General features: G+C 51.2%; 1 protein-coding gene across 31 annotated transcripts in view; it reads left to right on the forward strand.

Annotated features, from left to right (window-relative positions):
* The window catches only part of CAMK2G (calcium/calmodulin dependent protein kinase II gamma), a 62,261-nt gene that overhangs the window by 31,136 nt on the left and 6,034 nt on the right, over window positions 1–25,091 (forward strand). For 3 of the 31 annotated variants that reach the window (XM_031015076.3, XM_055353409.2, XM_063709988.1), the window contains 9 exons: window positions 1,023–1,106; window positions 1,353–1,395; window positions 3,963–4,025; window positions 6,055–6,098; window positions 15,457–15,489; window positions 18,239–18,307; window positions 19,503–19,547; window positions 21,919–21,967; window positions 23,973–24,086. In XM_031015076.3, the coding sequence (XP_030870936.1) occupies window positions 1,023–1,106; window positions 1,353–1,395; window positions 3,963–4,025; window positions 6,055–6,098; window positions 15,457–15,489; window positions 18,239–18,307; window positions 19,503–19,547; window positions 21,919–21,967; window positions 23,973–24,086 (544 nt within the window). The remainder of the gene's footprint in view (window positions 1–1,022; window positions 1,107–1,352; window positions 1,396–3,962; window positions 4,026–6,054; window positions 6,099–15,456; window positions 15,490–18,238; window positions 18,308–19,502; window positions 19,548–21,918; window positions 21,968–23,972; window positions 24,087–25,091) is intronic. The other 28 variants (XM_031015082.3, XM_063709986.1, XM_055353430.2 and 25 more) reach the window with 22 other exon arrangements.

Genomic DNA, 25,091 nt, shown 5'->3' on the forward strand with positions numbered 1-25,091 from the left:
AGGCCCTACCCTCTGCAGTCCTGTGTGTCTCGAGCCCCTGAGGACATCACTATATTCTGAAATTACATAATGATGCTGGTATTGACAGCTGAGTCATTGAGGAAGTGTAGACTGTGTCCCATGGACTCTGTTTAAGGAGGCCAGGAAGTTAGCAGTAAATACATTGAAGACAAATTTCCATCCAAAAAAGGCGGGGCACAGTGGCTCACACCTGTTATCCCAGGACTCTGGGAGGCCGAAGTGAGCAGATCACTTGAGGTCAGGAGTTTGAGACCACCAGCCTGGCCAACATGGCCAACCCTGTCTCTACTAAAAATACAAAAATTAGCTGGGTGTGGTGGGATGTGCCTGTAATCCCAGCTACTCGGGAGGCCAAGACAGGAGAACCTGAGAGGCGGAGGCTACGGTGAGCCGAGATTGCACCACTGCACTCCAGCCTGACTGACAAAGCGAGACTCCATTGCAAAAAAAAAAAAAAAAAAAAAAAATTACATCCAGAATGATGAAAAGAATTGATGCTTCAAGGTGACGATCCTTAGCTTCTGGGATCATGGCTTCATTCAGGACCTTGCTGGGGGTGTGTGGAGAGGGGCTCTTGGAAGGAAGGAACGTCCTCTGTAGAGAGCAGGAACCCTGCCGTTCTCTCGCTGCTGAGCATCTGGAATGCAGTAGGTGCTCAGTAAACAGCTGCCTAAGGAGTGACTGAATGAGGATCACAGCCCCCAGGGTACTCTCCTGTTCGGTAGCCTCTGTTTCCCAAGGAAGAATAGGACGGTCTCTCAGCAGCCCGTCTAGCATCCGTTATGGTGTTCTCACATTCATGTTGTCCTTATGTAACCTTGAGTTTCGGGTAGTGCTTTTATTCTAAAAGTGTTTTCACATCTGTGACCTCATTTCATCTTCAGAGCAACTCTGGGGTGGCTGAGTGCATGACCCTGTCCTGGGCATGGCATCGGTGCCAGGACTGTGGGAGGCGCAGAGGATCTGGGCTGGGGCTCATAGCCTGTCTGTTTGGTTTCTAGCAACGATCCACGGTGGCATCCATGATGCATCGTCAGGAGACTGTGGAGTGTTTGCGCAAGTTCAATGCCCGGAGAAAACTGAAGGTGAGTGTCGTTTCTAGGCTGCCAGCCTCCTTGACATCATGCCTTGCACCAGTGTGGCTCCTGCCCCATTTCAGAAGGAAGCTCCCCTCCTGGCTGGAGCTGGGCTCTGAAGGTTGTACATGTCGCAGGGGAGGGGGCCCAGAGGCCTGATGTCTTCAGGCTCTAGCCAGGACCTGCCTTTGCCTGAGACCAGCCTGCCCTTTTCTAGGGTCTCAGTGAATTCACAGGACCTTCCTCTTTCCCCAGGGTGCCATCCTCACGACCATGCTTGTCTCCAGGAACTTCTCAGGTATGTTTTCCCAGCTGTGTACTTTGATTATGCCGAGGTGAGTGGATCAGGAATGGGCTGTTGCCATCCCGGGCACCGCTGGGTTTCCTTGGCGTCCTGGGCCACACCTTGACCAAGGCGAGTGAGGATCCTGTTTTGAGGGGCTGCTGCTGCTGTTGAGTCCTGCTCCTGAGATTCAAGGGGCTGGACTCACATTTGTGAATTGTTTCCTAGAACTTCCCAAGGAGTAGCCTGCCCAGCTTGCTATGTACCTTGTTTCTCTGGATTCTTGTTTAACTCTCTGAAGACTCTCAGCACTTTACAGATTTTAGCCATTCTAGGATCTTGGAGAATGTGCTGGGGGAAGAAAAGAGAGACGAGGTACAGTGAGTCTTCTCAATTGCCAAATTGCCACCATTCATTTGCCTGCTGGGATGATCTCTTACTTCATTTTGTCCAAGTGGAGATGACTAATAGAAATTATTCCAGATGTTTAAACCTTTTGTGGCGACTTGTGCTTAAAATATTCCCTGTGATACTAGCTATAACAGTGAAGAAATAAAGACCAGCAGGAGAGAGGGAAAGGAACTTGCTTAAATTTGCATAAAGAATTGGGAGAGGTGGGACCAATAATTTGTAAATCATACTTGACATTTATTTTTAAGATGCAAGACACTCCACTCCCCTCTTGCCCCCACCCTCACCCCAACCCCTATTATTGTTTGCCTTCAATTGGGAAGCACAGTGGCTTTTTTGTGAGGAAAAGATTAATGTCGAGACTGAAGACAGAGAGGGCTCTGCCCAGCTTGCCATCTCCCCCGGTCCTCTCTCCCTCTAACCCCTTGCCTCACTGTTTTGGTTCAAGACCCCCCCTTCTCCTTCCCATAATAAGACTCCCTCCCTTGCTTCCCCTCTGCACCATCACGGAAAGGGGGTTGTGTGGGAGGCTAAGCCACCACTCAGTGGGAGCCACTTCTGAGTACCCGTCCTGCTGGGCTCACTTGCGCTGGCTCCAGGTAACGCCAGGGCCTTGGCTGTGAGGATGCTGCAGGCAGGGAGCCTAGGGCTTCGTGGTGTAGCCTGAGAGCCATGGAGCTCCGGAAGGCCAGGGCTGGATAGTGAGCCCGGGGCTGGTGGTGCCCTGCCCTAGGCCTTCTCCTTTGACCCTGGTTTGGGGCTTGATCTTGTGTTGGGGGTACCCACGACGGGCATACTGTGGTGTGGATCCACCTCTCGCAGATGGGAACAGGGAAGCGTGGCTGGCTGCCTTCGGTGGAGTTGCAACTGTAGTCCCACGCTTGCTTCTTGTGCTTTAATGACGCAGCTTCTACTTTTTGGGTCTACGAGCCTTTCCAGAGGACATTTAAGGGCGTTTCGGTGTTGCCCCTAGAGCGAAGCTCTGTCCTCTCTCCCCTCTGAGTTGAAGAAATGTGAAGACAGGCTGCTGCTTCTCTTTTAGCCCAGCCAGTCAATAGCAAGGGCCCTGTCTTGCAGCCCCGGGCCTCCACGTCAGCCTCCCTCTCCATTTCAGGAAACTGGCATCCTGGTTTCAGGAAATCGGGTGTTAGGACAAAGCATTTTATTCATCCCTGTAGAGCCTCCTGTTCTTATTGGCCAGACCTAGACTGGCCTTTGAGCTCACTTTGCCTTGGGTCAGAGGAGACAAACAATGTTGCAGGCATTCCAGGATGGCCTCTTCTGCCCTGACTCTGGGACAGGTGAGGACAGAGTCTGTCCGGAAGCTTCTGCAGAAAGAGGTGTCTATGGATGCAATCAAGAAGGAAGGGCACCTGTGTGTTTCTCTAGGGCTGTTTTTTGAGTTGACCCCCAATAGGGGATGTGGCTTATCCTGGACTCTAGCAGTTTGGCTAACAGCGAATCGGGGCCTCCAGAGTGTATTGCTTCAGCAGCCTTTGTTTTCTTTCTTAGGGCTTATTTCTTGGGCACCTTTCACCTCAGCACACTGTGACACACAGACTGAGAATGCTGCCTCTCTCGGCTACCTCCCTTAAGACAGGGACCTGTGTCTCTGAGGGGCTGGGGGGCATGGAGCTGGGGCCCACCAGTAAACTTAGCTGTACAAGGGCCACAGACCCTCCCTGGGACCCCCACGCCAGTCCCTCTAGTGTGTGGGATGTAGAGAGGGGAGAGGGCTGCTCTGCGCCCCCGGCACTCTCATCGTGGGCTCATTTAGCTTCTAGGGAGGGAAGGACTAGAAGGGAGGGCGTTTCATCACAGCCTTAAGCTAGGGCCGGGCTACCTCAGAAGGGGCACCTGCCTCTCACCGGCTCAGGCATTTCGCTGTGGACCCTCCTCCGGAGGGGGTCATGAGACAGGCACTGCAGCCCTCTCCATCTGGTGGGGACGCAGTGTTCCCTATGCCCTGGCCCAGCCCGGTCTTCCCAGGCCCCCAGACTGCTGCAGGGCTGGCTGCGCCTACCTCCTCAGCCTGCCCCTGGCGCTCCGCTCCCCCAGCTCGGCTGGCTTGGCCACGCCGCCTGGGCTGCGCCTCGCGCTGGGGCATGCTCGCTGCTGATGGCCCCGTGGCTTTGCGGGGCTCTGTGCACTGAGAGACTGTATCCCCTCAGTTGGCAGGCAGAGCTCCGCCCCCGCCTCGCCTGCCGCGAGCGCCGCCGGCCTGGCCGGGCAAGGTACGTGGCATGAGTCCTCCCCGACCGCCTGCCTCGGCCCCCTGCCACCCCACCAGGAGGGCCAGCATGCCGGGCCCACTCACCAGGGAGGCGAGTCCCATGCTTGCGGGCTGAGATGGGCATGCCAGACAGACTACCTAACTTGGCATCTGCAAGCGCATCATTGTTACGGAGCCCCCTAACCAGCCATGCATGCTGGGCGCTTGCCAACTCTCAGGGGGCAGTAGCCTGGGGGCATGGAGCTGGGCAGCGGGAGCCTTGCCAAGAGCCCGATGCCCTGGGAGGGCTGCAGCCAACAGTGGGCCCTCAGAGACAGTGCTGGGCATTGCCCTGAGCTGCCCGGTGCTAGGACTAGATTTGCGCAGCACTGTTTAAGACCCCACAGAGGAGCCGCGCTCCTCAAAATTGTGAAGTCTGGCGCTTGCTGGCCTCCAGGTCTGAAAGGCTCCAGAGTGCAGAAGCCTCAGAGCCAGCTGTTTCTGGGTTCACATCCTAGCCCTGCCACACCCTGAGCGAGTCACACCAGCTCTCCCAGCCTTAATTCCTCACCTCTCCAATGGGGATGATAAATAACCTGGTGGTGCTTAAGATCACCCTGTCGAAGGCTCTCAGCCCTGCCTGTGCAGTACAGCTGTTACCTGGGAGCTTGTAAGAAGTCCTAATGCCAGGACCCCACCCCAGACAATAAAATCAGACCCTTAGGGATAAGATAGGTAGTACACTTTTTTTAAGCTCCCAGGTGATCCTAATGGGCAACCAGCGTTGAGAGCTGGCTGGTGAATGGAAAGCACTTAGACAGTAGGAGGTCAGGCACAGGAGTCAGCACATTTAAAAAACAACATTCAAACCCAGCACGACAGGATAAGATCAAAGGTCTTTTTCTGGAGTCAGAATTCTTGTAATGGAAGGACCCCTGTTCTCACTGGAGAGAGATGGAACACAGCTTGGGGAGGAATGGCTACCCAAAGGGCAGGAGGGTGGCAGCAATAGTGACAACGATGGTGGACACTTACTGAGTACTTGCTATATGCCAGGCACTCTGCTAAGTGCTTTTCATGCATAATCCCACTGGACTCCCACCACTGTTTTGTGATGTCAGCCCTACTTTATCCCATTTTATAGATAAAGAAATTGAGGCTCAGAGAGGTTAAGTAACTCACCAAAGGTCACACAGCTGGCAAGTGGTGGAACCAAGATACAAACCCAGGGCAGGCAGTCCAGGGGTATCAGACAGTTGGGCTGATTCCATCTCCCTGTGCCTCCCAGACTCTCCTCCCCACTGTCTGCTACCTTCCTGTGGCCTTTTGTGGCCAGCTGGTGTCACCAGCCTTCTGGCACAGAGCTCATCAGCCTGGAGCGTCACCCTATGCCTGGCTAGAATCTGTTTGACAGCTCATTATTCTGCCGAGTCCTTCCTGCTCACAGGTCCAGAGAGTGGACACTGGGGAAAGGGTGGCAGCTAGGACCCAGTGAACCTGGTGAGGACCTGCTCAGTGAAGGCTTCAACCCCCTGGCAAAACCCTCCTGTAGGTGGTCCTGGTTTCTGTGTCTGTGTCTGTCTGTCCTCTGGTCTCCTGTGTGAACTGTGACACTCTGCTTCTTGAGAACACTCAGGAGATGTCTTGCATCCTTGCAGTTTGGCCATCCAGAGAACTTCCATGGCACCTAGGGATGGAGCCCTCACTCTTTCACCCTGGCACTCTGCTTCCAGGCCTGGTGGAAGCTGTCAAAGGCAGAGTTCCCAGTGCCCCAGGCAGCTCCAGTACCGAGCATGGTTTCTCCTCTAAGTGTTGTGCATCCATGCCCTCCTCCACGCAGAGGAGATCCTGAGGTGCCACCCTGAGGGCTCTGACGCCACTCGAGATCCCCTTCTTGCTGAGAGGCTATAGGAAGTGCCTCTTTTGGGGGTTTCAGGAGACCCTTGGCCCCCTTGTCAGACACAGCACTCTCTTGTGGATCTGGCTGCCGGACTTCAGGTTGGGGAGAGGGTACAATGCAGGAGACTTGATTTTCCTCTTTGTTTTCACAGCTGCCAAAAGCCTATTGAACAAGAAGTCGGATGGCGGTGTCAAGGTAAGTGTCTCCAGCCTCTGAACAGACTGGCCTCTTTCTGCCCGCAGTCACTATGGGAATTCTTGGCACCTGGTTCCCCCTTTCCCAGGGAATCTTCCTATCCTTGCTAGTCTGCTTTAAACCAGATGCCTTTGTGCTCAGAACAGAAGGTTCTGCTGGCCTGAGAGGGAAGTAGGGAGGTATTTTTCCTGGCCCTAGCTGGATGGGAATGACTCAGGGGAAGTGATCCAAATCATAGTTTATACCAGAGCTGAATCCGGAACCTGACTTCTACACGGATGCTTCATCTCCAGGGCTTGACTCTGGGTTTTTTAGGTCATTTGGTTATCTTTCTTTTTTTCCTTTTTAGAGCACAAATCCTTTTAATCAAATGAAAGCCAAATTTGCCTGAGTGATTCAGGCAGGGTATAGGGCTTGGAACCTGAAACCACTCTCCTTTTGGTCTTTTTCCTTCTCTCTACAACACTTTCAGATCCCACTGAGTGCAACAGCCTCGAGCTTTCTTGACGCATAGGCTCCTCAGAAAAAGGCAAAGGCCATGGTGGATCACGGCTTGTTCCCACTGGGTGAGGGAGCTTTTCCCATGGGACTGGGGCAAGAGGAGAGACCTGGGACCCACCAGGAGCCCTGCTGGGAATGGCTGCTTGGCCAAGGTAGAGGAGAGGTGACTGGGGCTACCCACAGGGCCCAAGACATTCTGTAGATGCTTTGGGGGCAGAAAGGATCCTGGGGCTAGGGCATTGGGTAGGAGCTCATGCTATCTTGAAGCCTCCCAGCTTACACTCTAGACTAGATTTTCACTGGGCCTTTTCCCAAGATCTTGCGTCAACAGCTGAGATACACACACATGCCCCGTTCCCTCCCCATTCCCTCCCCACTCCCTCCTCTTTCCCTCATTCTCTGCATGCCTGCTTCTGTGTTCTTCCGCCCCTCGCAGGGGAGCTTGGGCTCCGCGCACACCCTCTGACATGGAGCTGGGGGCATCGTGCAGTCCCCAAGCTCTGCCCCTGAGCTACATGGATGGAGCCAGGTGAGGAAAAGGGGCAGGTTTAGTTGGAGAGAGTGTTTAATAAGTACCTGTCAGTCAGATGTCCACGCAGCATTCTGTTCTGAGGGGTACACAACAGAGGTGTAAGAGGGGGTGTGGCTTTCAGTCGCCATAGGAAGGGGGCTGCACCTGGAGTCAGCTGAGCGCTGCTAGTGGACCCACGTGAGATGGTTTAGTCCAGGAAGCTCATAGGAGAGAGCGTACTGGAGAAAGCTGCAGGGACATAGGTGAGACTCACTTTGCAGTTTTACTTTCTGCTATATGTTTTCTTTAAATTGAAAATATGGGTCAGGCTTGGTGGCTCACTCCTGTAATCCCAGCACTTTGGGAGGCTAAGGTGGGTGGATCACCTGGGGTCAGGAATTCAAGACCAGCCTGGCCAACCTGGTGAAACTCCGTCTCTACCAAAATACAAAAATTAGCCAGTCATAATGACCGGTGTCTGCAATCCCAGCCACTCGGGAGTCTGAGGCAGGAGAATGGCTTGAACCTGGGAGGCGGAGGTTGCAGTGAGCCAAGATTGCGCCATTGCACTCCAGCCTGGGCGACAGAGCAAGACTCCATCTGAAAATAAAGAAAAGAGAAAAGAAAACAACATGACATTTCTATAACTTAAAAACAACAAATTATATTTGTATGGGTTCTCTTATACATATTGATGTTCTCTGCCCAGTGAGAACACAGGGTGTGTGGTAGATTTATGTCAAAAATATGGTTGGATCAGTCTTATCAGGCAGAATTGGAAGTTTCTGTGTCAGACCATGGGAAATACCATAGGCCACTGAGCAGGGAAGCCATGGTGAGAGTGCTGATAGAAATGATTTGGCAAGCCAGGTGCGGTGGCTTCACTCCTGTAATCCCAGCATTTTGGGATGCTGAGGCAAGAGGATTGCTTGAGTCCAGGAGTTTGAGACCAGCCTGGGCAAAACCTTGTCTGTGAAAAAAAAAAAAAAAAAAAAAATGAACTGGGCATAGTGGTGTGCATCTGTAGTCACAGCTACTTGGGAGGCTGAGGTAAGAGAATTGCCTAAGCCCAGGGAGTTCGAGCCTGAGGTGAGCCAAGATCAAGCCACTGCACTCTCCAGCCTGGGTGACAGTGAAACCCTGCCTCAAAAAAAAAAAAAAAAGATACCTGCTGTGCCCCTAGAAGTTGGGAAGGCAAAACTTAATCTACCTTTTAAGGTGTTTACAGTGGGAGAGACATAAGGCAGCTACTGTTTCTGTGGAGTCTGCTAAGGTCTCAGGGAGGTGTGCACCTGGCAGGTGCTGGGGGAGCAGATAGATAAACATCCAAACCAGGACAGGAATCTTCTGGAAGGAGATGGCCAGGAATTGAGCTTGAGGGAGTAGCTGGATTTTGCTGGGTTAAGGAGGAGACAGGAGGGGAGGCATATTCCAGGCAGAGGGAAGAGCACATGTGAAGATACACGAGGTTGAAACAGCATGATGATTCTGGGAACTTCAGTATCTTCTTCATGGCTGAAGGGAAGAGCAATTGCATAAAATGAGACCTGAAATAAAGCAGTGACTGCTGAGGTAGAGGGGAGAGGATGGAAAAGGCACCATTACAGAACAGGTTTCTAGCCAAACTTTCTAGATACTACTGGTGTCAAAGATGAAGGTCATGTGCAGCCATGTAAGATTAGCCCAAGGAGCCAGCTCAAACCATGCACATCCAGGGCCCAGCTTGGAATTCATATTCTGGAGGCCTTGGCTGGGAGGCAGAATCTGTGAATTTTAAAAACACATTCATGAATCCAAAGCACATGAAGGTTTAAGAGTCTGGTAAAGGCAAAATTTTGGGATTATGTGTTAAGAAAGGGCTGGAACAAGAGTCGGCAAAGGAAACAGAGGAAGGACAGAGAGGTAGGGGGAAAACAGACATGTGCAGCAGCTGTAGCTCTTCCAGGAACCCTGAGGATGAGGGCTGGGCAGACACATCATTAGGTAAAGGCTTTAAATGAGGATGTGCGTGGGGAACCTAGCCCTGCAATGTGTTGTGTGTCTGACCCTGATATGTGCTCAGTAAATGAGTTTTATACCACATTATTTTGAGAAAAGAGCTTCAATATCATGGTGGGAACCAGAAGCCAATGATCACCCAAAATTAAAAGGCCAACCGCATATTCACAGCAGTTGTGATGGGAGGGGTTAATATTTTTATTGAAACAGTTTCTGTGACAAATAATCCCTCTTAAAACCCAGTAGAAGCTGGGCGTGGTGGCTCACGCCTGTAATCCCAGCACTTTGGGAGGCCGAGGCGGGTGGATCACGAGGTCAGGAGATCAAGACCATCCTGGCTAACACGGTGAAACCCCATCTCTACTGAAAATACAAAAAATTAGCCGGGCGTGGTGGCAGGCACCTGTAGTCCCAGCTACTTGGGAGGTTGAGGCAGGAGAATGGTGTGAACCCGGGAGGCGGAGCTTGCAGTGAGCTGAGATTGTGCCACTGCACTCCATCCTGGGTGACAGAGCGAGACTCCGTCTCAAAAAAAAAAAAAAAAAAACCCCAGTAGATAGGCTAGGTGCGGTGGCTCACATCTGTAATCCCAGCACTTTGGGATGCCGAGGTGGGCTGATCACTTGAGGCCAGGAGTTCGAGACCAGCCTGGCCAACATGGTGAAACCCCCTCTCTACTAAAAATACAAAAAGTAGCCAGTAGTGGTGGTGCACGCCTGTAGTCCCAGCTACTCGGGAGGCTGAGATAGGAGAATCACTTGAACCCTGCGGGGGCAGAGGTTGCTGTGAGCCGGGATTACACCACTGCACTCCAGCCTGGGGGACAGAGCAAGACTCCGTCTCAAAAAAAAAAAAAGGAAGATAGATGATCAAAGAAAATAAACTGACAACCTGAAAACAAGGAAGTAGAACTGGATAACAAATGTGGAAAAATTTCTAGCCTCACTAGTATCAGAGAAATGCAAATTGAAACAAGGTGCCATTTTTGGACTGTAGTTAGTGATGGTAGTGAAAACCAGAATGGTCCTTTCTAAAACAGCCTGTGTGTCAAAACCATAAAAATGCTTCTACCTCTTTTTACCCTTAATTCTACTTCTGAGAGTTTTTCCTAAAGAAATAATTCAAAATAGGAAAAAGCTAAAAGCAGAAAAATGTTGAACATGACATTATTTATAGCTGTGGAAGGATTGGAGGCTGGGCACAGTGGCTTATGCTTGTAATCTCAGCACTTTGTGAGGCCAAATTGGGAGGATTGCTTGAACCCAAGAGCTTGAGACCAGCCTGGGAAACGTAGTGAGACCCCATCTCTAAAAAAAAAAAAAAAAATTAGCTGAGTGTGGTGGAACGTGCCTGTAGTCCCAGCTACTTGGGAGGCTGAGGTGGGAGGATTGCTTGAGCCCAGGAGGCTGAGGTTACAGCCAGGATCACACCACTGTGCTCCAGCCTGGGTGACAGAGTGAGGCTCTGTTTAAAAAAAAAAAAAAGAGAGAGAAGAAAAAAAAGATTGGAGACAATTTGAAAAGCCAGTAAGGAGCCAGACACAGTGGTGCGTACCTATAGTCCCAGCTACTCAGGAGGCTGTCGCAGGAGAGAATTGCTTGAGCCCAGGAATTCGAGGCCAGCTGGGCAACATAGTGAGACCCCCAACTCTTAAAAATGTTTTTAAATTTAAAAATAAAAAGATTTTTTAAAAGCCAGTAAATGACTAAATAATTATGGGAAATCTATTTAATAAACTATTCAAAAGTTATTAATTTTCATGACCGTAGGGATATTTTAAGTGAAAAATAAAGTGCAGAAATGTTTTATATTAAGTGAAGGAAGTGGTATATAAAGGAGTACAGACAAGCCAGGCACGGTGGCTCACGCCTGTAATCCCAGCACTTTGGGAGCCCGAGGCAGACAGATCACGAGGTCAGGAGATCGAGACCAGCCTGGCCAACATGGTGAAACTCCGTCTTTACTAAAAATACAAAAATTAGCTGGGCGTGGTGGTGCGTGCCTGTAATCCCAGCTACTTGGAAGGCTGAGGCAGGAGAATCGCTTGAACTAGGGAGTCGGAGGTTGCGGTGAGCCAAGCGCGCCACTGCACTCCAGCCTGGTGACAGAGCAAGATTCTGTCTTAAAAAATAAAAAAAATAAAGGAGTACATACACTATCATTCTAAATTTGGTTTGAAGAAACGTGTTTGTAGATATTTATTCAGTATATAATATGTGGATTAAAAAGGGACTGGAAGAAAGCCCACTGAAGTGTCAAGAGTAGCTTCACCAGGTGATGGGAATTTGAGAAACTTTTTTTCTTACACATTTTTCTGTATTCTATATTTTTCATCTAGATTGTGCACTACTGTTATCAGAATTTTTTTTAAATACTATTTTTTTTTTAAAGTAAAGCATAATACCAGGTGTGGCAACTCATGCCTGGTAATCCCAGCTACTTGGGAGGCTGAGGTGGGAGGATTGCTTGAGCCCAGGAGGTTCAGCCTGGGCAACATAAGCAAGACTCCATCTCAATTTAAAAAAAAAGAAAAGAGGTAAGACATGTGCTTGTATTATTATATCTTATAATGATATCTTTTTTTGTTGTTTTTTGAGACAGGGTCTCACTCTGTCCCCCTGGCTGGAGTGTAGTGGTGTGATCTTGGCTCACTGCAACCTCCGCCTCCCGGGCTCAAGTGATTCTTCCACCTCAGCCTCCTGAGTAGCTGGGAATACGGGCATGTGCCACCACGCCCGGCTGATTTTTGTATTTTTAGTAGAGACGGGGTTGCCCAGGCTAGTCTTGAACTCCTGAGCTCAGGTGATCTGCCCGCCTCAACCTCCTGAAGTGCTGGGGTTACAGGCATGAGCCACCACGCCTGGCCTATAATGATATCTTAAAAGATTGCTTTCTTTTTTTTTTTTTTTTTTTTAGACGGAGTCTCACTCTCACCCAGGCTGGAGTGCAATGGCATGGTCTTGGCTCACTGCAACCTCCGCCTCCCGGGTTCAAACAATTCTCCAACCTCAGCCTCCCAAGTAGCTGGGACTACAGGCGCGTGCAACCACACCCGGCTAATTTTTATATTTTTAGTAGAGACGGGGTTTTGCTATGTTGGCCAGGCTGGTCTCGATCTCCTGACCTTGTGATCCACCTGCCTCAGCCTCCCAAAGTGCTGGGATTACAGGCATGAACCACCGTGCCCGGCCAATTGCATTTTTTAAAAAGACTGGAAGATTGCTAGGAGTATTAGTGGTTTTCCCATGCCCCTTCTCTGTTTTCCAAATTGCTTGTATTGTGGCTGCAGTCCTTTTATAATATGAAACAGGTAAATAACAACTTATGTTGTGGCTGCATCAAAGGGGTGAGAAACGAAAAGGAGAGGACAAAGCAAGATGTGCAGAGTTCGACCTTTCCAGGCTCTCTCAAAGTCAAGGTTTTGATCAATGTTATGAGGGAGGCCTGTGAAGTAGCTCAGATGGTCTTGAGCTTTCAGCATCATGGATTCTTCTTTTAGATCCCATCTTCCCTTCCCAACTCCCCCTTCCTCAATTCCTACCGCTTAAGTGTCCATAGGGCGATTTCTTTTTCACTGTTCAGAAGCTTTCTGCAAGATGTTCAAAATACTAGCATTGGTTTGAGCAGCTAGTCTGTCTTGTGTTCTTGATTTGGGGGACTTAGCTTCTATTTAGATTTCTTTGAAGCTGGATGCCAGTGACCCAGGGTCTGTGGAAGAGTAAGAGCCACTTGTGAGGATGACTGAAGAGGCCACAAACTCTCAGATCCTGAGAGTGTAGGACAACTTGTGCCTTCTGCTAGTCCCAGGCCAGAATGGCCATCCTATCTTTAAAAAAGAAAGCAAGCAAGAAAAACGAAAGGTTATAGTTATTTCCCTAAGTACTATTTGAAATATTTTGTTAAATTAAGTATGAGAAAGAGGTTTGAACGCTTTTCCAGCTTAAAATTTAAAATAAATATACAGTTTTTAAGTAAAAGTGAGATATGATTCTTTAGAAATCATCTGGCCTTTAGCCAGGCATGGTGGTGTGCACCTGTAGTCCTAGCTACTCAGGAGGCTGAGGCAGGAGGATCCCTTGAGCCCAGGAGGTTGAGGCTGCAGTGAGCCATGATCATGCCAGTACTTCAGCCCGGGCAATAGAGCAAGACCTTATCTCTAAAAAAAATAATAAAAAGACCTCACATTTAGACAATGTGGTAGTGTGCTGGTTCAGAAGGAGCCCAGCTATGCATGGCTAAGGGCAAATCCCTGAATGGAGAAGGAAATTGAGAAATGTTCACTAACCTGAGAAACAGTCTTTGGAAAAGGGTGATCTCAGGTTCTCATGCAGGACAATTTAGGAAAAAGAGAGCAAGCCAGGAGAAGGCTGAGAACTTATTCCCCATTAGTCAAAAATCTGCTTTAAGTCAAGATCCTGCAATGGCCTTTGACAACAAGCCCCTGAAAATCAGCAGAACAAAGACTGGGCCTGGTGAGTGAGTGCCTGTGCAGAGTTCTTGCTGCTGTGATTCAGTGCAAGTTAGAAACCTGTGCTCTTCTTTAGCCTGGGGAAAAACCAAAGTCAGCAAACCCAGCTCAACTCAGCAAACTTTAGTCGCCTGTATGCTAACTATAAGGCATGTTGCTAGGTACTGTGGAAATTGTAAAGACACATAAGATAGGAACCTTCCTGAAAGCAGTAACACTTTAGTTGGATAAAGGGATAAGGAGATACACACACACACACACACACACACACACACACACACACACACACACACACACACACACACCCCGCTACTTATATTATATATATATGAATATAAGGGAACTCCCTCTTTTTGAGGGATGATTTTCGAAGTAAAATATCATATTTGAGCATATTTAAAAGGCCACTGTAAGGCTGTGCACGGTGGCTCACACTTGTAATCCCAGTACTTTGGGAGGCCGAGGCAGGTGGATCACCTGAGGTCAGGAGTTCAAGACCAGCCTGGCCAACATGGCGAAACCAGTCTCTCTACTAAAAATACAAAAAAAAATCAGTGGGGCGTGGTGGCGGGCGCCTGTAATCCCAGCCACTCAGGAGGCTAAGGCAGGAGAATTGCTTGAACCAGGGAGGCGGAGGTTGCAGTGAGCCGAGATGGTGCCACTGCACTCCAGCCTGGGCAACAGAGTGAGACTCCCTAAAAATAAATTAAATAAATAAATAAATAAATAAATAAAAGGCCAATGTAAAAGAGGCCTAACTATATTTAGGTTTTTCTTTTCCTTTAAATCTAATTCTAAATTATGGACCATTGTCAATATTTGTAGCCTCTTTCGTTGATTATAATAATAATCCCTGAAAATGCCTTCTAAAGAATGCTGGCCTCTTGAGGGCAGGAGCAGTTTATCAGCTGTGTTTACCTGAAACAGCCCTCAGTGTTTGCTGGGCATTGTTAAATGAATGTGCAAAAGTTGAATGACAGACGGACATATTACAGGGGGACCTTACCCCCAGTGAGCTAATGATGACATTGATAATTACCCTTCATTTTTTAGACACAGTCTTCTGGGATATATTTTCAGTGTTCCACGTGGTCTTCATCTTGATGCGTCTGTTTCACATGTGAACGTAAAGTTCGTGAGCATCTAGTTGAGGTTGAGGAATCACTGCTTTCAACATTCCCTGTGGCTTACATCCCTGCATTTTTATGATCACTGTAGTTTTAATCACTGGCACTCCTGTGTTTCTATTTTCCACGAATTGCAAAATGCAATAAAAAATTCAAATATTGTAAACAAGCATGGCTATACTGACAAAGGAAGGCCAACATTTAACTGCTAGGTGATTTTCAAAAGCTCAGCATCTTTATGTAAAAAGCATAGTAGGGGTGCAGCGAAGTCAGAAGTCAAATTTTATTAGAGCTGAGGAGAGCCTATAGTAGCTTTTGCTTTTTCCCTGGTGGCTGCTCACTTGAATTTCAGACAGTTCTAGTAATGAGAGAAAATAAATAACATTACAGGGTGAGCTAACCCTATGAACCCAGACCTGTAAATTTGTAGCAAAATGATACTTACCCTCACAGACTTGTGTCTTAATCTCCTTAAGACGCTTTTTTTGAGCAAGGCTGAGACATCTCAGAAGATACTAAATCTGTGTCTATGAACCTGACCGCAAAAGAGTTCTTCCCTCCCAGGGTCTGGAGGGTGTGAGTGCCTGTCGGTCCGTGTGCTGTTTAACCCTCTGGTGCTGGACTCCGGGTCTCCCTCCGCTCTTTTCTCCCCGATGCAGAGCCCACACTGGTGCACTAACCTGCAGCGTCTCTGTGCTTCTCTTCTTACCTCCTCTTTCCCCTTCTCTTTCCCTCTTGCTGTGGTGTGTCCAGAAAAGGAAGTCGAGTTCCAGCGTGCACCTAATGGTGAGCCTTGCCTGCCCACCCATCGCCCACTCCATGCTGCCTGTGCCCGCCTGCCAGCCACGCAAACCTGTTCTGCCACGTGCGTGTGCCTCACTCATCCTCACTGCATGTCTGTGCTGTGTGGGCAGGTGTGGCCTGTCCTGCCAGGCGGGGGCCATTGCCCAAGGTCACCCAGTAGTAGCTCCACTAAAAAGTGGACATTGGAAGGGGTGGTACGGCACCCCCTGCTGTGGAGCTTGGACAGACCCCAGCGACCCAGGGTAGGATGTGAAGCTGGTAGGGACTTGGGGCAAGCAAGGGAGAGACCCTCACTCTCTTGTCACCCAGAAGGAGTGGCCCTGCTTCCCAGGCATGAGCAGCTGCTTCCTACAGACTGGCAGCTGGAGGGCAACTGTGTGGTGGGCAGAGGAGCTGGTTGCAGGCTCCCACTTGTGAGTCTCGCTCTCCTGGCTCTGCCCCCATGCAAATCCCATTCTCTCTAGCTGTGCCCAGTGGTTTATCCTGCCCACCCAGCCCTCGGGGGACAGCTAACTCATCTTTCTCACGGGACACTGGGCACCAAGGGCAACACAGCAGCCTGAGTCATTATGAAACCATCCATTAAAGCCAGAGGTGGGGGCTGGGCGTGATGGCTCACGCCTGTAATCCTAGCACTTTGGGAGGCCGAGGCGGGTGGATCACGAGGTCAGGAGATCAAGACCATAACACGGTGAAACCCTGTCTCTACTAAAAATGCAAAAAATTAGCCAGGTGTGGTGGCGGGCGCCTGTAGTCCCAGCTACTCAGGAGGCTGAGGCAGGAGAATGGCGTGAACCCAGGAGGCGGAGCTTGCAGTGAGCCGAGATCGCGCCACTGCGCTCCAGCCTGGGCGACAGAGCTAGACTCCGTCTCAAAAAATAAATAAACCAGAGGTGGGGCCACTTGGGTGACATCCCAGCCCTCTGCAGGTTTTGTGGGCACCCTGGAGTCCTTGCCACCTGTGAGGGTCTTGGCCTCAGCTGGGATTTACAGGTAGGGCAGCCCTCTCTAACCAACCCCGAACAGGTCAGCATCATTCACTGAGCTAGGTGGGCTTTGCTTCTTGGTGGGAATGAGAGACAGCAGAGCTCCTGTGAGTTTAGACCCACCGTCTCGCTACTCCTGGGACCCCTCTTCTCTAGCCTGTCGCAGTCTGTGGAGTCTTGTTCAGTGGAGTCACTTGGTGCCTGGCTTGAGGTTCCATGCCTAGCCCTGGGTTTGGGGATGTCTGAGCCATTGACAGCAAGCTGGCGGTGGACGGCTTCAGGTCTGGTCCAAGAGGCCTCCAGGCAAGAAGTAGGACAGTCAGGATGCTTTCTGTGTATGTCCTAGGAGAGAAGACACACATTCTAGCTGTCGATGTATCATCTGTGCCCTGTGCAGGGATGGTAGCCACACATTTGTCTCACTGCCTATTGAAGAACTTGCAGGCATCAGGCTGCTCCTCAGTGGCCCCCAACCCCACTGGAACTCAGTGAGATGGAGTACGCTGGTTAGGGAACTATCAGAGGCAAAGAACATCACATGGATATGGCTCCCTGCCCTGGAGATCAGCCTTCTTCCTTCCTTCCATCTTCCCCTTGCCCCTCCCTTGCTGTGCCCCTCCGTGTAATGTTTTTGTTTGTTCGTTTGTTTTTGTTTTTTTGAGATGGAGTCTTGCTCTGTTGCCCAGGCTGGAGTGCAGTGGTGCAATCTTGTCTCACTGCAATCTCTGCCTCCCAGGTTCAAGCAATTCTCTTGTCTCAGCCTCCCGAGTAGCTGGGATTACAGGCATGTGCCACCATGCCCGGCTAATTTTTGTATTTTTAGTGGAGACGGGGTTTCACCATGTTGGCCAGGCTGGTCTTGAACTCCTGACCTCAGGTGATCCACCCGCCTTGGCCTCCCAAAGTGCTGAGATTACAGGTGTGAGCCACCGTGCCCACCCACCACCATGTAGTTTTGAAAGGCAAGGAGATATCCCTGGTGGTCATGGTGCTGTTGGGAATGTTGGCCTGTGTATGGCCTACTCTGTCCTGGGGGCTGGATTCTGGGACTACAGCTACAGCCCCGCTGGGTTTCACCTGCCCCTCCCCAGAACACTGCCCTTCTAGCTGATCAGGCCTAAGATTTGTCAGACAAAAAGGTGAACAGCACAGTCCTGACTCTGCTCCCTGAGGTCAGTGAATGCATTTTGTGTCTGAAAGGGACTTCCACCCCCATCCTCTGGACACCATCTCTTAGGCCAGGCATACTTTTCTTTTCTCCTTCCTCTTTGTTTCAGGCTTCGAGCTGGTGTTGTAAGAAGGAAATACAGGTGCTGGGTTGAAAGTGCAGCAGGAGACTGCCCACAGATAGGGGACCAGAGTTTCTGAATTTTGTTCTGCTTTCTTATAAACTACCCCCCCTTTTTCCTGTACAGTGGGAAGAAGATCTTGAACTTCTTTGGGTCAGGTGTGGATTTTGCAATGACCTGGCACCTGGCATAAGCAGAGATTTCTGGAGGGATGCTTTAAAACAAGGCTTTGGGCTGGTCCCACCTTGAGGGTGCCCCCAGAGCTAGGTCTCTGGGCCCCACAAATACTTCCTCCGATCATCTCTCTAGCCATCGCTCCCATCTACACAGCGTTATGGAGGCCACCTCAGGCCTACCTCCTCCAGGCCAGACCAGGGGGCAAGGGAGGTCTGGGAATTGAACCTGAGTGGCCTTGGGGACTCTGGAGGAACTAAACCATCTGTTTTCTTGTCTCAGCCACAGAGCAACAACAAAAACAGTCTCGTAAGCCCAGCCCAAGAGCCCGCGCCCTTGCAGACGGCCATGGTACCTCCTGACTACAGCTTCTCCGCCTCTGACCCTGGCTGCCTCCTGCCCCTTCCCTCTTCCTCCTCTTGTGCCCCCTCCCTGGCCTCCTGGCCTGTTCCTTTCTTGGTCCCCATAGAACTGACTGCTTTGTGTGCCGCCCTGTATGCCCCTTCCCCTTCATTGTCCCGCCTGGCCGCGCTCCATCCCGCATGGCAGAAGTGCTGCTCCTGCTCCTGCTCGTTTTGCTGGTGGGGGGAAGAGTGATCAGGGCTCTCAGCTGAACCTCCCAGGCCCAGCCCAGGACCCCTAGTGGGTCTGCTGTGGGGGCTGGGAAGGTGAGTTGCTTAGGAAAGGAGAGGGTAGGAGCTTTCTTGGGACCTGAACATCAGTTCTTGGAAGCCCCCTTGTAAAACCTGCCTCAGCCTCTCCTTTGCAAAGCCAGAAACAGGAAAGAGGGCTGGGGTCCCCACCTCTGGATGGTGCTGAGGTCTCCAGGCTCCTGGAGTGCCTCATGCTGGCTAAGTTCTCTCTGGGCTCCTCCAGGGGTTCTGTGTGCTCTTGGAGCTCCCTCTGCTAGTGGTGGCTAACTAGAGAGTCAGCAGGGGGGTGACTGGGAAAGAGGGAGAGGTGATGTTGCCTGCTACTCCCCTCCTTGCGGACCCTCATACCACGTGACGTGGCGGCGTGGGGCCAGGAACTAGGGAAGGCAGAAGGCGGGCGCAGTGGGCGGCTCTCTGGGCTCAGCTTGCTGAGGGGGCCTCCTGTCCTGGCTCTTTCTGGGAGACCTCATTCTTCTGCCCATGCTCCTGCCTCACACATTCCCCGTGATGAACGCTGTGGGCGGGGCCCGGCCTGTGCCCTCAGTCCCACAGCTCCTCTAGTGTACCTGCCCCGTGGGAACCCCATGTGGAAAGAGCCCTCAGAATTGACAGGTATCAGGGACAGAGGCCCTTGCTGTCTCAGCCTCCTGGGCACCTGCACCTGCCAGGCCTCTCTTTCTTACCAGCCAGTGCTGCTGCCAAAATCCAGGGCTATCCCAGCTGCCCGGGACCCCAGTTGAGCCGGGATATTTTGTCTTCTGGAGATGGCTGGTGGGCAGGCCTCAGTGGTCATCATAGGGTCTGCGGGGGTCCTGGGGTGCAGGTGGGGCTCCTCAGGGAAGAGCCATAGTCTGTCCCCAAGTCGGAAGGGTAATCTTCATCTTCTCTCACAGGAGCCACAAACCACTGTGGTACACAACGCTACAGATGGGATCAAGGTGAGTGGCTCCTGAGCCTGCCTCCTGCTTTCCAGGTCAGCAGGAGACAGGTGGGCTGGGTCCCAGGGGTCTACAGGCTGCACCCTGAGGCCAAGGTGTTTGCAGAGGCTCAGCTGAAGGTAGCCTGTGCCCACAGTTGCTCCATGCTGAGGAAGGGCATTATACCTTACAGAGCTCAGGCTTTGCAGTCAGACAGACCTGGTCTGAATCCTGGCCCTGCACCTTAGTATCCTTTATCTGCAAATTGGGGATGATAATAATAGAATCTTCCTCCACATGTCGGAAGTTTAAATGAGAGTAAACGTTCACTGAAAAAATAGGCAAGAGTATCTCCAGACCCTGGAGCGTTCTCCATGGCCTGACCCCTTTGTGCCCTTGATGTTTTCACCAGCATTCCTGAACATCTGTTAAGCCCAGATACCATCCATGGCTCTGGTTTACAGAGGTGACAAGACAAATTACCTGCTCAAACGGTGGGTGGGATGGGAGGCAGATAAAAAACCAATAAGCAAACAGATAAGATAAGCCGGGCACCGTGGCTCACACCTGTAATCCTCACACTTTGGGAGGCCAAGGTGTGCAGATCGCCTGAGCTCAGGAGTTAGAGACCACCCTGGGCAACATGGTGAAACCCTGTCTCTACTAAAATACAAAAAAGTAGCCAGGTGTGGTGGCGCGTGCCTGTAGTCCCAGCTACTTGGGAGGCTGAGGCACGATAATTGCTTGAGCCTGGGAGGTGGAGGTTGCAGTGAGCTGAGATCACGCCACTGCACTCCAGCTTGGGCTACGGAGTGAGACTTAATCTCTCAAAAAAAATAAATAAGATAAAATCTAATGTCAATAGGTAATCTGAAGAAAATGGCAGAAAGTAGAGAGAGGGCCAGGTGCGGTGGCTCATGCCTGTAATCCTAGCACTTTGGGAGGCCAAGGCGGGCGGATCACTTGAGGTCAGGAGTTCAAAACCAGCCTGGCCAACATGGCAAAACCCCATCTCTACTAAAGATACAGAAATTACCTGGGGATGGTGGCACATGCCTGTAATCCCAGCTACCTCCTAAAGATACAGAAATTACCTGGGGATGGTGGCACATGCCTGTAATCCCAGCTACCTGGGAGGCTGAGGCAGGAGAATCGCTTGAACCTGGGAGGCGGAGGTTGCAGTGAGCTGAAATCGTGCCACTGCACTTCAGCCTGGGCGACAGAGCAAGACTCCATCTAAAAAATGAAAAACAGAAAAACCTCACCAAACTAGACAGAGAGAGAGAACAGGGTCTTGAATTAAGTAGTCAGGAGAGGGCTTCTTTCAGGAGGTGATATCTGAGCTAGAAACTGAATGGTGGGTGGGAAGGAGGCAGCCAGGCCAGCTCTGAGGCTGAGTGCCCTAAGCAGAAGGAACTGAAGCTCAGATGTGGCCTTTGTAATCAAGCAGAGGGAAGAGCAAAGTGAGATGGGGAGAACCATAGGAGAGTGATGAGGTTGGAGAAGCAGCAGGGCCTGCTACAGAGGCCCTTGTAGGAGTTTGCATTTTCTTCCAGCAGCAAGGAGAAGCTATTGGGAGTTCTTAGCAGGAGTAACAGAATCTAGTTGACACTTTAAAACACCACTCTGGCCTCATGATCAAGAACTCTAGGGAGGCCCGGGCGCGGTGGCTCACGCCCGTAATCCCTACACTTTGGAAGGCCGAGGCGAGTGGATCAGCAGAGGTCAGGAGCTCGAGACCAGCCTGGCCAACATGATGAAACCCCATCTCTAATAAAAATACAAAAATTAGCCAGGCATGGTGGCAGGCACCTGTAATCCCAGCTACTCAGGAGGCTGAGACAGGAGAATCACTTGAACCCGGGAGGCAGAGGTTGCAGTGAGCCGAGATCACGCCATTGCACTCCAGCCTGTGCAACAAGAGCAAAACTCTGTTTCAAAAAAGAAAAACTCTAGGGAGGAGGTAAGTGTGGAAGTTAGGGAGACCATGAAGCTGTTATCATGGTTCAGGTGTGAGATGCTGGTGGCCTGGAGTCAGGTTGTAGCTGTGCATTGGAAGTGAAGAGGTAAGACATGGGGTTTACTTTGGAGGCAGAACCAAAAGATTTTATTTTAGATTGGGCGATCTGAATATAAGGGAAAAAGAGAAAGAGAAGGATTGAGGATGACTCCAGGTTTTGGCCTGAGTAACTGGGTAGATGGTGGCATTTACCATCTGGGGGAAGACTAGGGAGGGGATTTGGGAAGAGTCAGACAGCCAGGGTGGAAGCAGAACCTTCCACAATTCATCCTTGCACCTCTTGTAGGAGCACAAACTCTGCTTTTGTTCTGCTTTGCTCCTCTGGCTTCCAAGTGATGGAGCATATAGAAACATGTTCTTTTTGGCCTACAGGGCTCCACAGAGAGCTGCAACACCACCACAGAAGATGAGGACCTCAAAGGTAGGTGCTGGCCCTTGGAGGGGGAAGGACTCCAGCAGTGACCCAGGTACCTGGGTTCCAATGGGGCACCTGCCTTTTCTGTCCCCAGAACTGGGAATGCTGGCTCCTATGCCCCTAGGAGAGGGCTTGGTATAAAAGCTACTTTCCACGAGCCAAGATACGAGGCGCGTCTGGTGTTGCTGAGCTGGGCAAGAGGCTTCTCTTCTTTGACCCCAAGTCTAAAATAGCTAAGCTAGAGATTCTCCAGGGGCCAGGGCTCAGAGAACTGTTCCTGTTGCTGATAATGATGTGCCATCCAAGAACAGGGGTACCCCAAGTCCCTGCTGAAGTAGCCTGTAAGTGCTATGAGTCATAAATAGAGTGACCAATCACTCCTGGTTTTCCTCGGACACAGAACTTTTGGTTTTAAGACTGTGATGGGCCAGGAGTGCTGGCTCACACCTGTAATACCCAGAACTTTGGGAGGGCCAGGGCAGAAGGATTGCTTGAGACCAGGAGTTTGAGACAAGCTTGGGCAACATAGCAAGACCTTGTCTCTATTAAAAAAAAAAATTAGGAACAAATAAATAGGCCAGGTGCAGTGACTCACACCTGTAATCCCCGCACTTTGGGAGGCTGAGGCAAGCGGATCACTTGAGGTCAGGAGTTCAAAACCAGCCTGGCCAACATGATGAAACCCCGTCTCTACTAAAAATACAAAAAAAGGCCAGGCGTAGTGGCTCACGCCTGTAATCCCAACACTTTGGGAGGCCAAGGTGGGTGGATCACCTGAAGGTCAGAATTTCAAGACCAGCCTGGCCAACATGGTGAAACTCCATCTCTACTAAAAATATAAAAAATTAGCCAGGTGTGGTGGCAGGTGCCTGTAATCGTAGCTACTCGGGAGGCTGAGGTGGGAGAATCGCTTGAACCTGGGAGGTGGAGGTTGCAGTGAGCCGAATTCACCCCATTGCACTCCAGCCTGGGCAACAAGAGCGAAACTTCTCAAAAAAAAAAAAAAAAAAAATTAGCCGGGTGTGGTGGCGGGGTCCTGTAATCCCAGCTACTCGGGAGGCTGAGGCATGAAAATGGCTTGAACCTGGGAGGTGGAGGTTGCAGGGAGCTGAGATTGCACCACTGCACTCCAGCCTGGGTGACAGAGCGAGACTCTGTCTCAAGAAAAAAAAAAAAAAAGAAATATATAAATAAATATAAAACCCAGATAGTCCTGGGAACACTGGGATGAATTGGTCACTCTAGTCCTAAGATTTTGGCCTGAATGATGGAGTTGGAACCAATCTGACAACCGTGAGGCCACATTTGGTCATGTCCTGGTGGGCCCGTAAGGACCACTAGCCTAAGCTTGGGCCTGGCTAGAGTGCCAGGGTGGTGGGAGGGCATGGCAGGCCGGACCCCTGGGAATCTCTGTCCTGCTCTTTGATTGGGCCTCCTGGAATTGCTCCCTTTGCCTGAATTCAGTAAGTGACCTTGGGCCAGGACATCAGAAAAGACAGAGGAACACTCTAGGACAGAGCTGGGAGAGCATGCCCTGGGTGGCAAAGGGGCACCAAACCTTTTGGAACCAAAAAAATAGCAGAAAGCTGCGAGGAAGTGAATCATAGTAGCTCCAGGCCCCTGTGAGTGAGGTCAGATCAGTTTTGATTCCGGCACTGCTGGCAACATAGGAGGCGCTGTCACTGCTGGGCTCTGGACCCTGTGGCCTGGCCCCCTGGAACATCTTCCCCGGGATCAGGGGTCCTTGGACAGGCTGTTGTAAGGCTCGTCTGGAAGCCACAGCCCAGGTCTGGGCACCTGCCTGGTGCCCTCAGCTGGGAGGCCTCTCTGGCAGAGGCGGCGGCGTGGGATGTCGTCCAGTGTCCACAGCAGCCTGAGGCGAGGCGTCCCCTTGCCCCGGCTCTGCGGCGCCATGGGCTCGGGGCCTGTCCGGCTTGCTCGCTCACCTGCCTTGTTCTGTTTGTTTTGGCTGCTCTGCCTTGCCCTGCCCTGCCCTGCCCTGGCTGGCTAGCTGCCCCGCTCCGCATTGGGAATGGCAGCTCGGTGCCTGAAGGACGGAGCTCCCGGGACAGAACAGCCCCCTCTGCAGGCATGCAGCCCCAGCCTTCTCTCTGCTCCTCAGCCAGTAAGTGTGAGGGAGGCACATTCTGGCTTCCGTCTCCCTGGCTCGTCCTGAAGCCCCTCAGGGACCCCCACCACAGCTGTCAGTCCCACACACCTGCCCGTGGTAGTAAGCTCCGGGAGCATGGCCTCTGCTAGGGGTGGGGGGTAGATTGGAGGTGCTATTGAGACCAGGCAGGGGCCCCTGAGTCTGGGGCCCAAAGAAATATGAGAAGAGTGGGTGGAAGAACATGGCCTGGGATGAGGGGAATAGAAAGCCCCCAGGATGTTCAGTGGGCCTTGCCTCAGCGCTGAGCCAGGAAGAAGGGCAGAGTCGGAAGTCAGGTCTGTGGGGGTGGGAGGGGGGTGATGGGGAAATCGTGACAGTGAGGAACTATGTTGGGGATGTAGTGCTTCCTGAGTCTCAGCATAACGTATTAAGAGCATGGGGTCAGAGGCAAGATAGATCTGAGTTTAAATCCCAGCTACACTGCCTTCAAGAGTGTGAAGTTTAACCTCCCAGAGCTGCAGGTTCCTTATCTGTAATGTGGAAATAAAATGGCACGCACCTCAGAGCCTTGTTAGATAAAAGACGAGGCAGTAGGAAGTCTTGATACGGTGCCTCGCTGGGTTATCAGTAGCTCATCCTCATATTTCTAGTTACGTCTGTGCTGGAGGATGCCTTTGTCTGCTGCTTTTCCTCCCACCATCTATCCTTGCAGAGTTTCTAAGCACAACCCTCTTCGCCTGTGGGGCCCCAGTCAGGTCATCTAGATGGGTCTGGTGGGGCTGGAGAGGGTGTGTGTGTTGTGCGTGCACACCTGCCTGCTGCTTTTGGAAGCCGATCGAACTCCTTGCTTCCCTTAACCTGCTGCTTGCTCACCTGGAGCTGTGGCCTAGCGGGGCTGATGGCTGTGGGGCCCACTCCTGGACGTGCCTTTGGCTGCGCTGCCCTGTCCCAACTGTGCTGCTTGGCTGTGCTGGCCCGGCCGGGCCATGGTGGTGCTGTTCTAACGCTTGCAGTTGTCTT

Source organism: Gorilla gorilla, chromosome 8, assembly GCF_029281585.2.
Source record: "Gorilla gorilla gorilla isolate KB3781 chromosome 8, NHGRI_mGorGor1-v2.1_pri, whole genome shotgun sequence".
Lineage (NCBI taxonomy): Eukaryota > Metazoa > Chordata > Mammalia > Primates > Hominidae > Gorilla > Gorilla gorilla.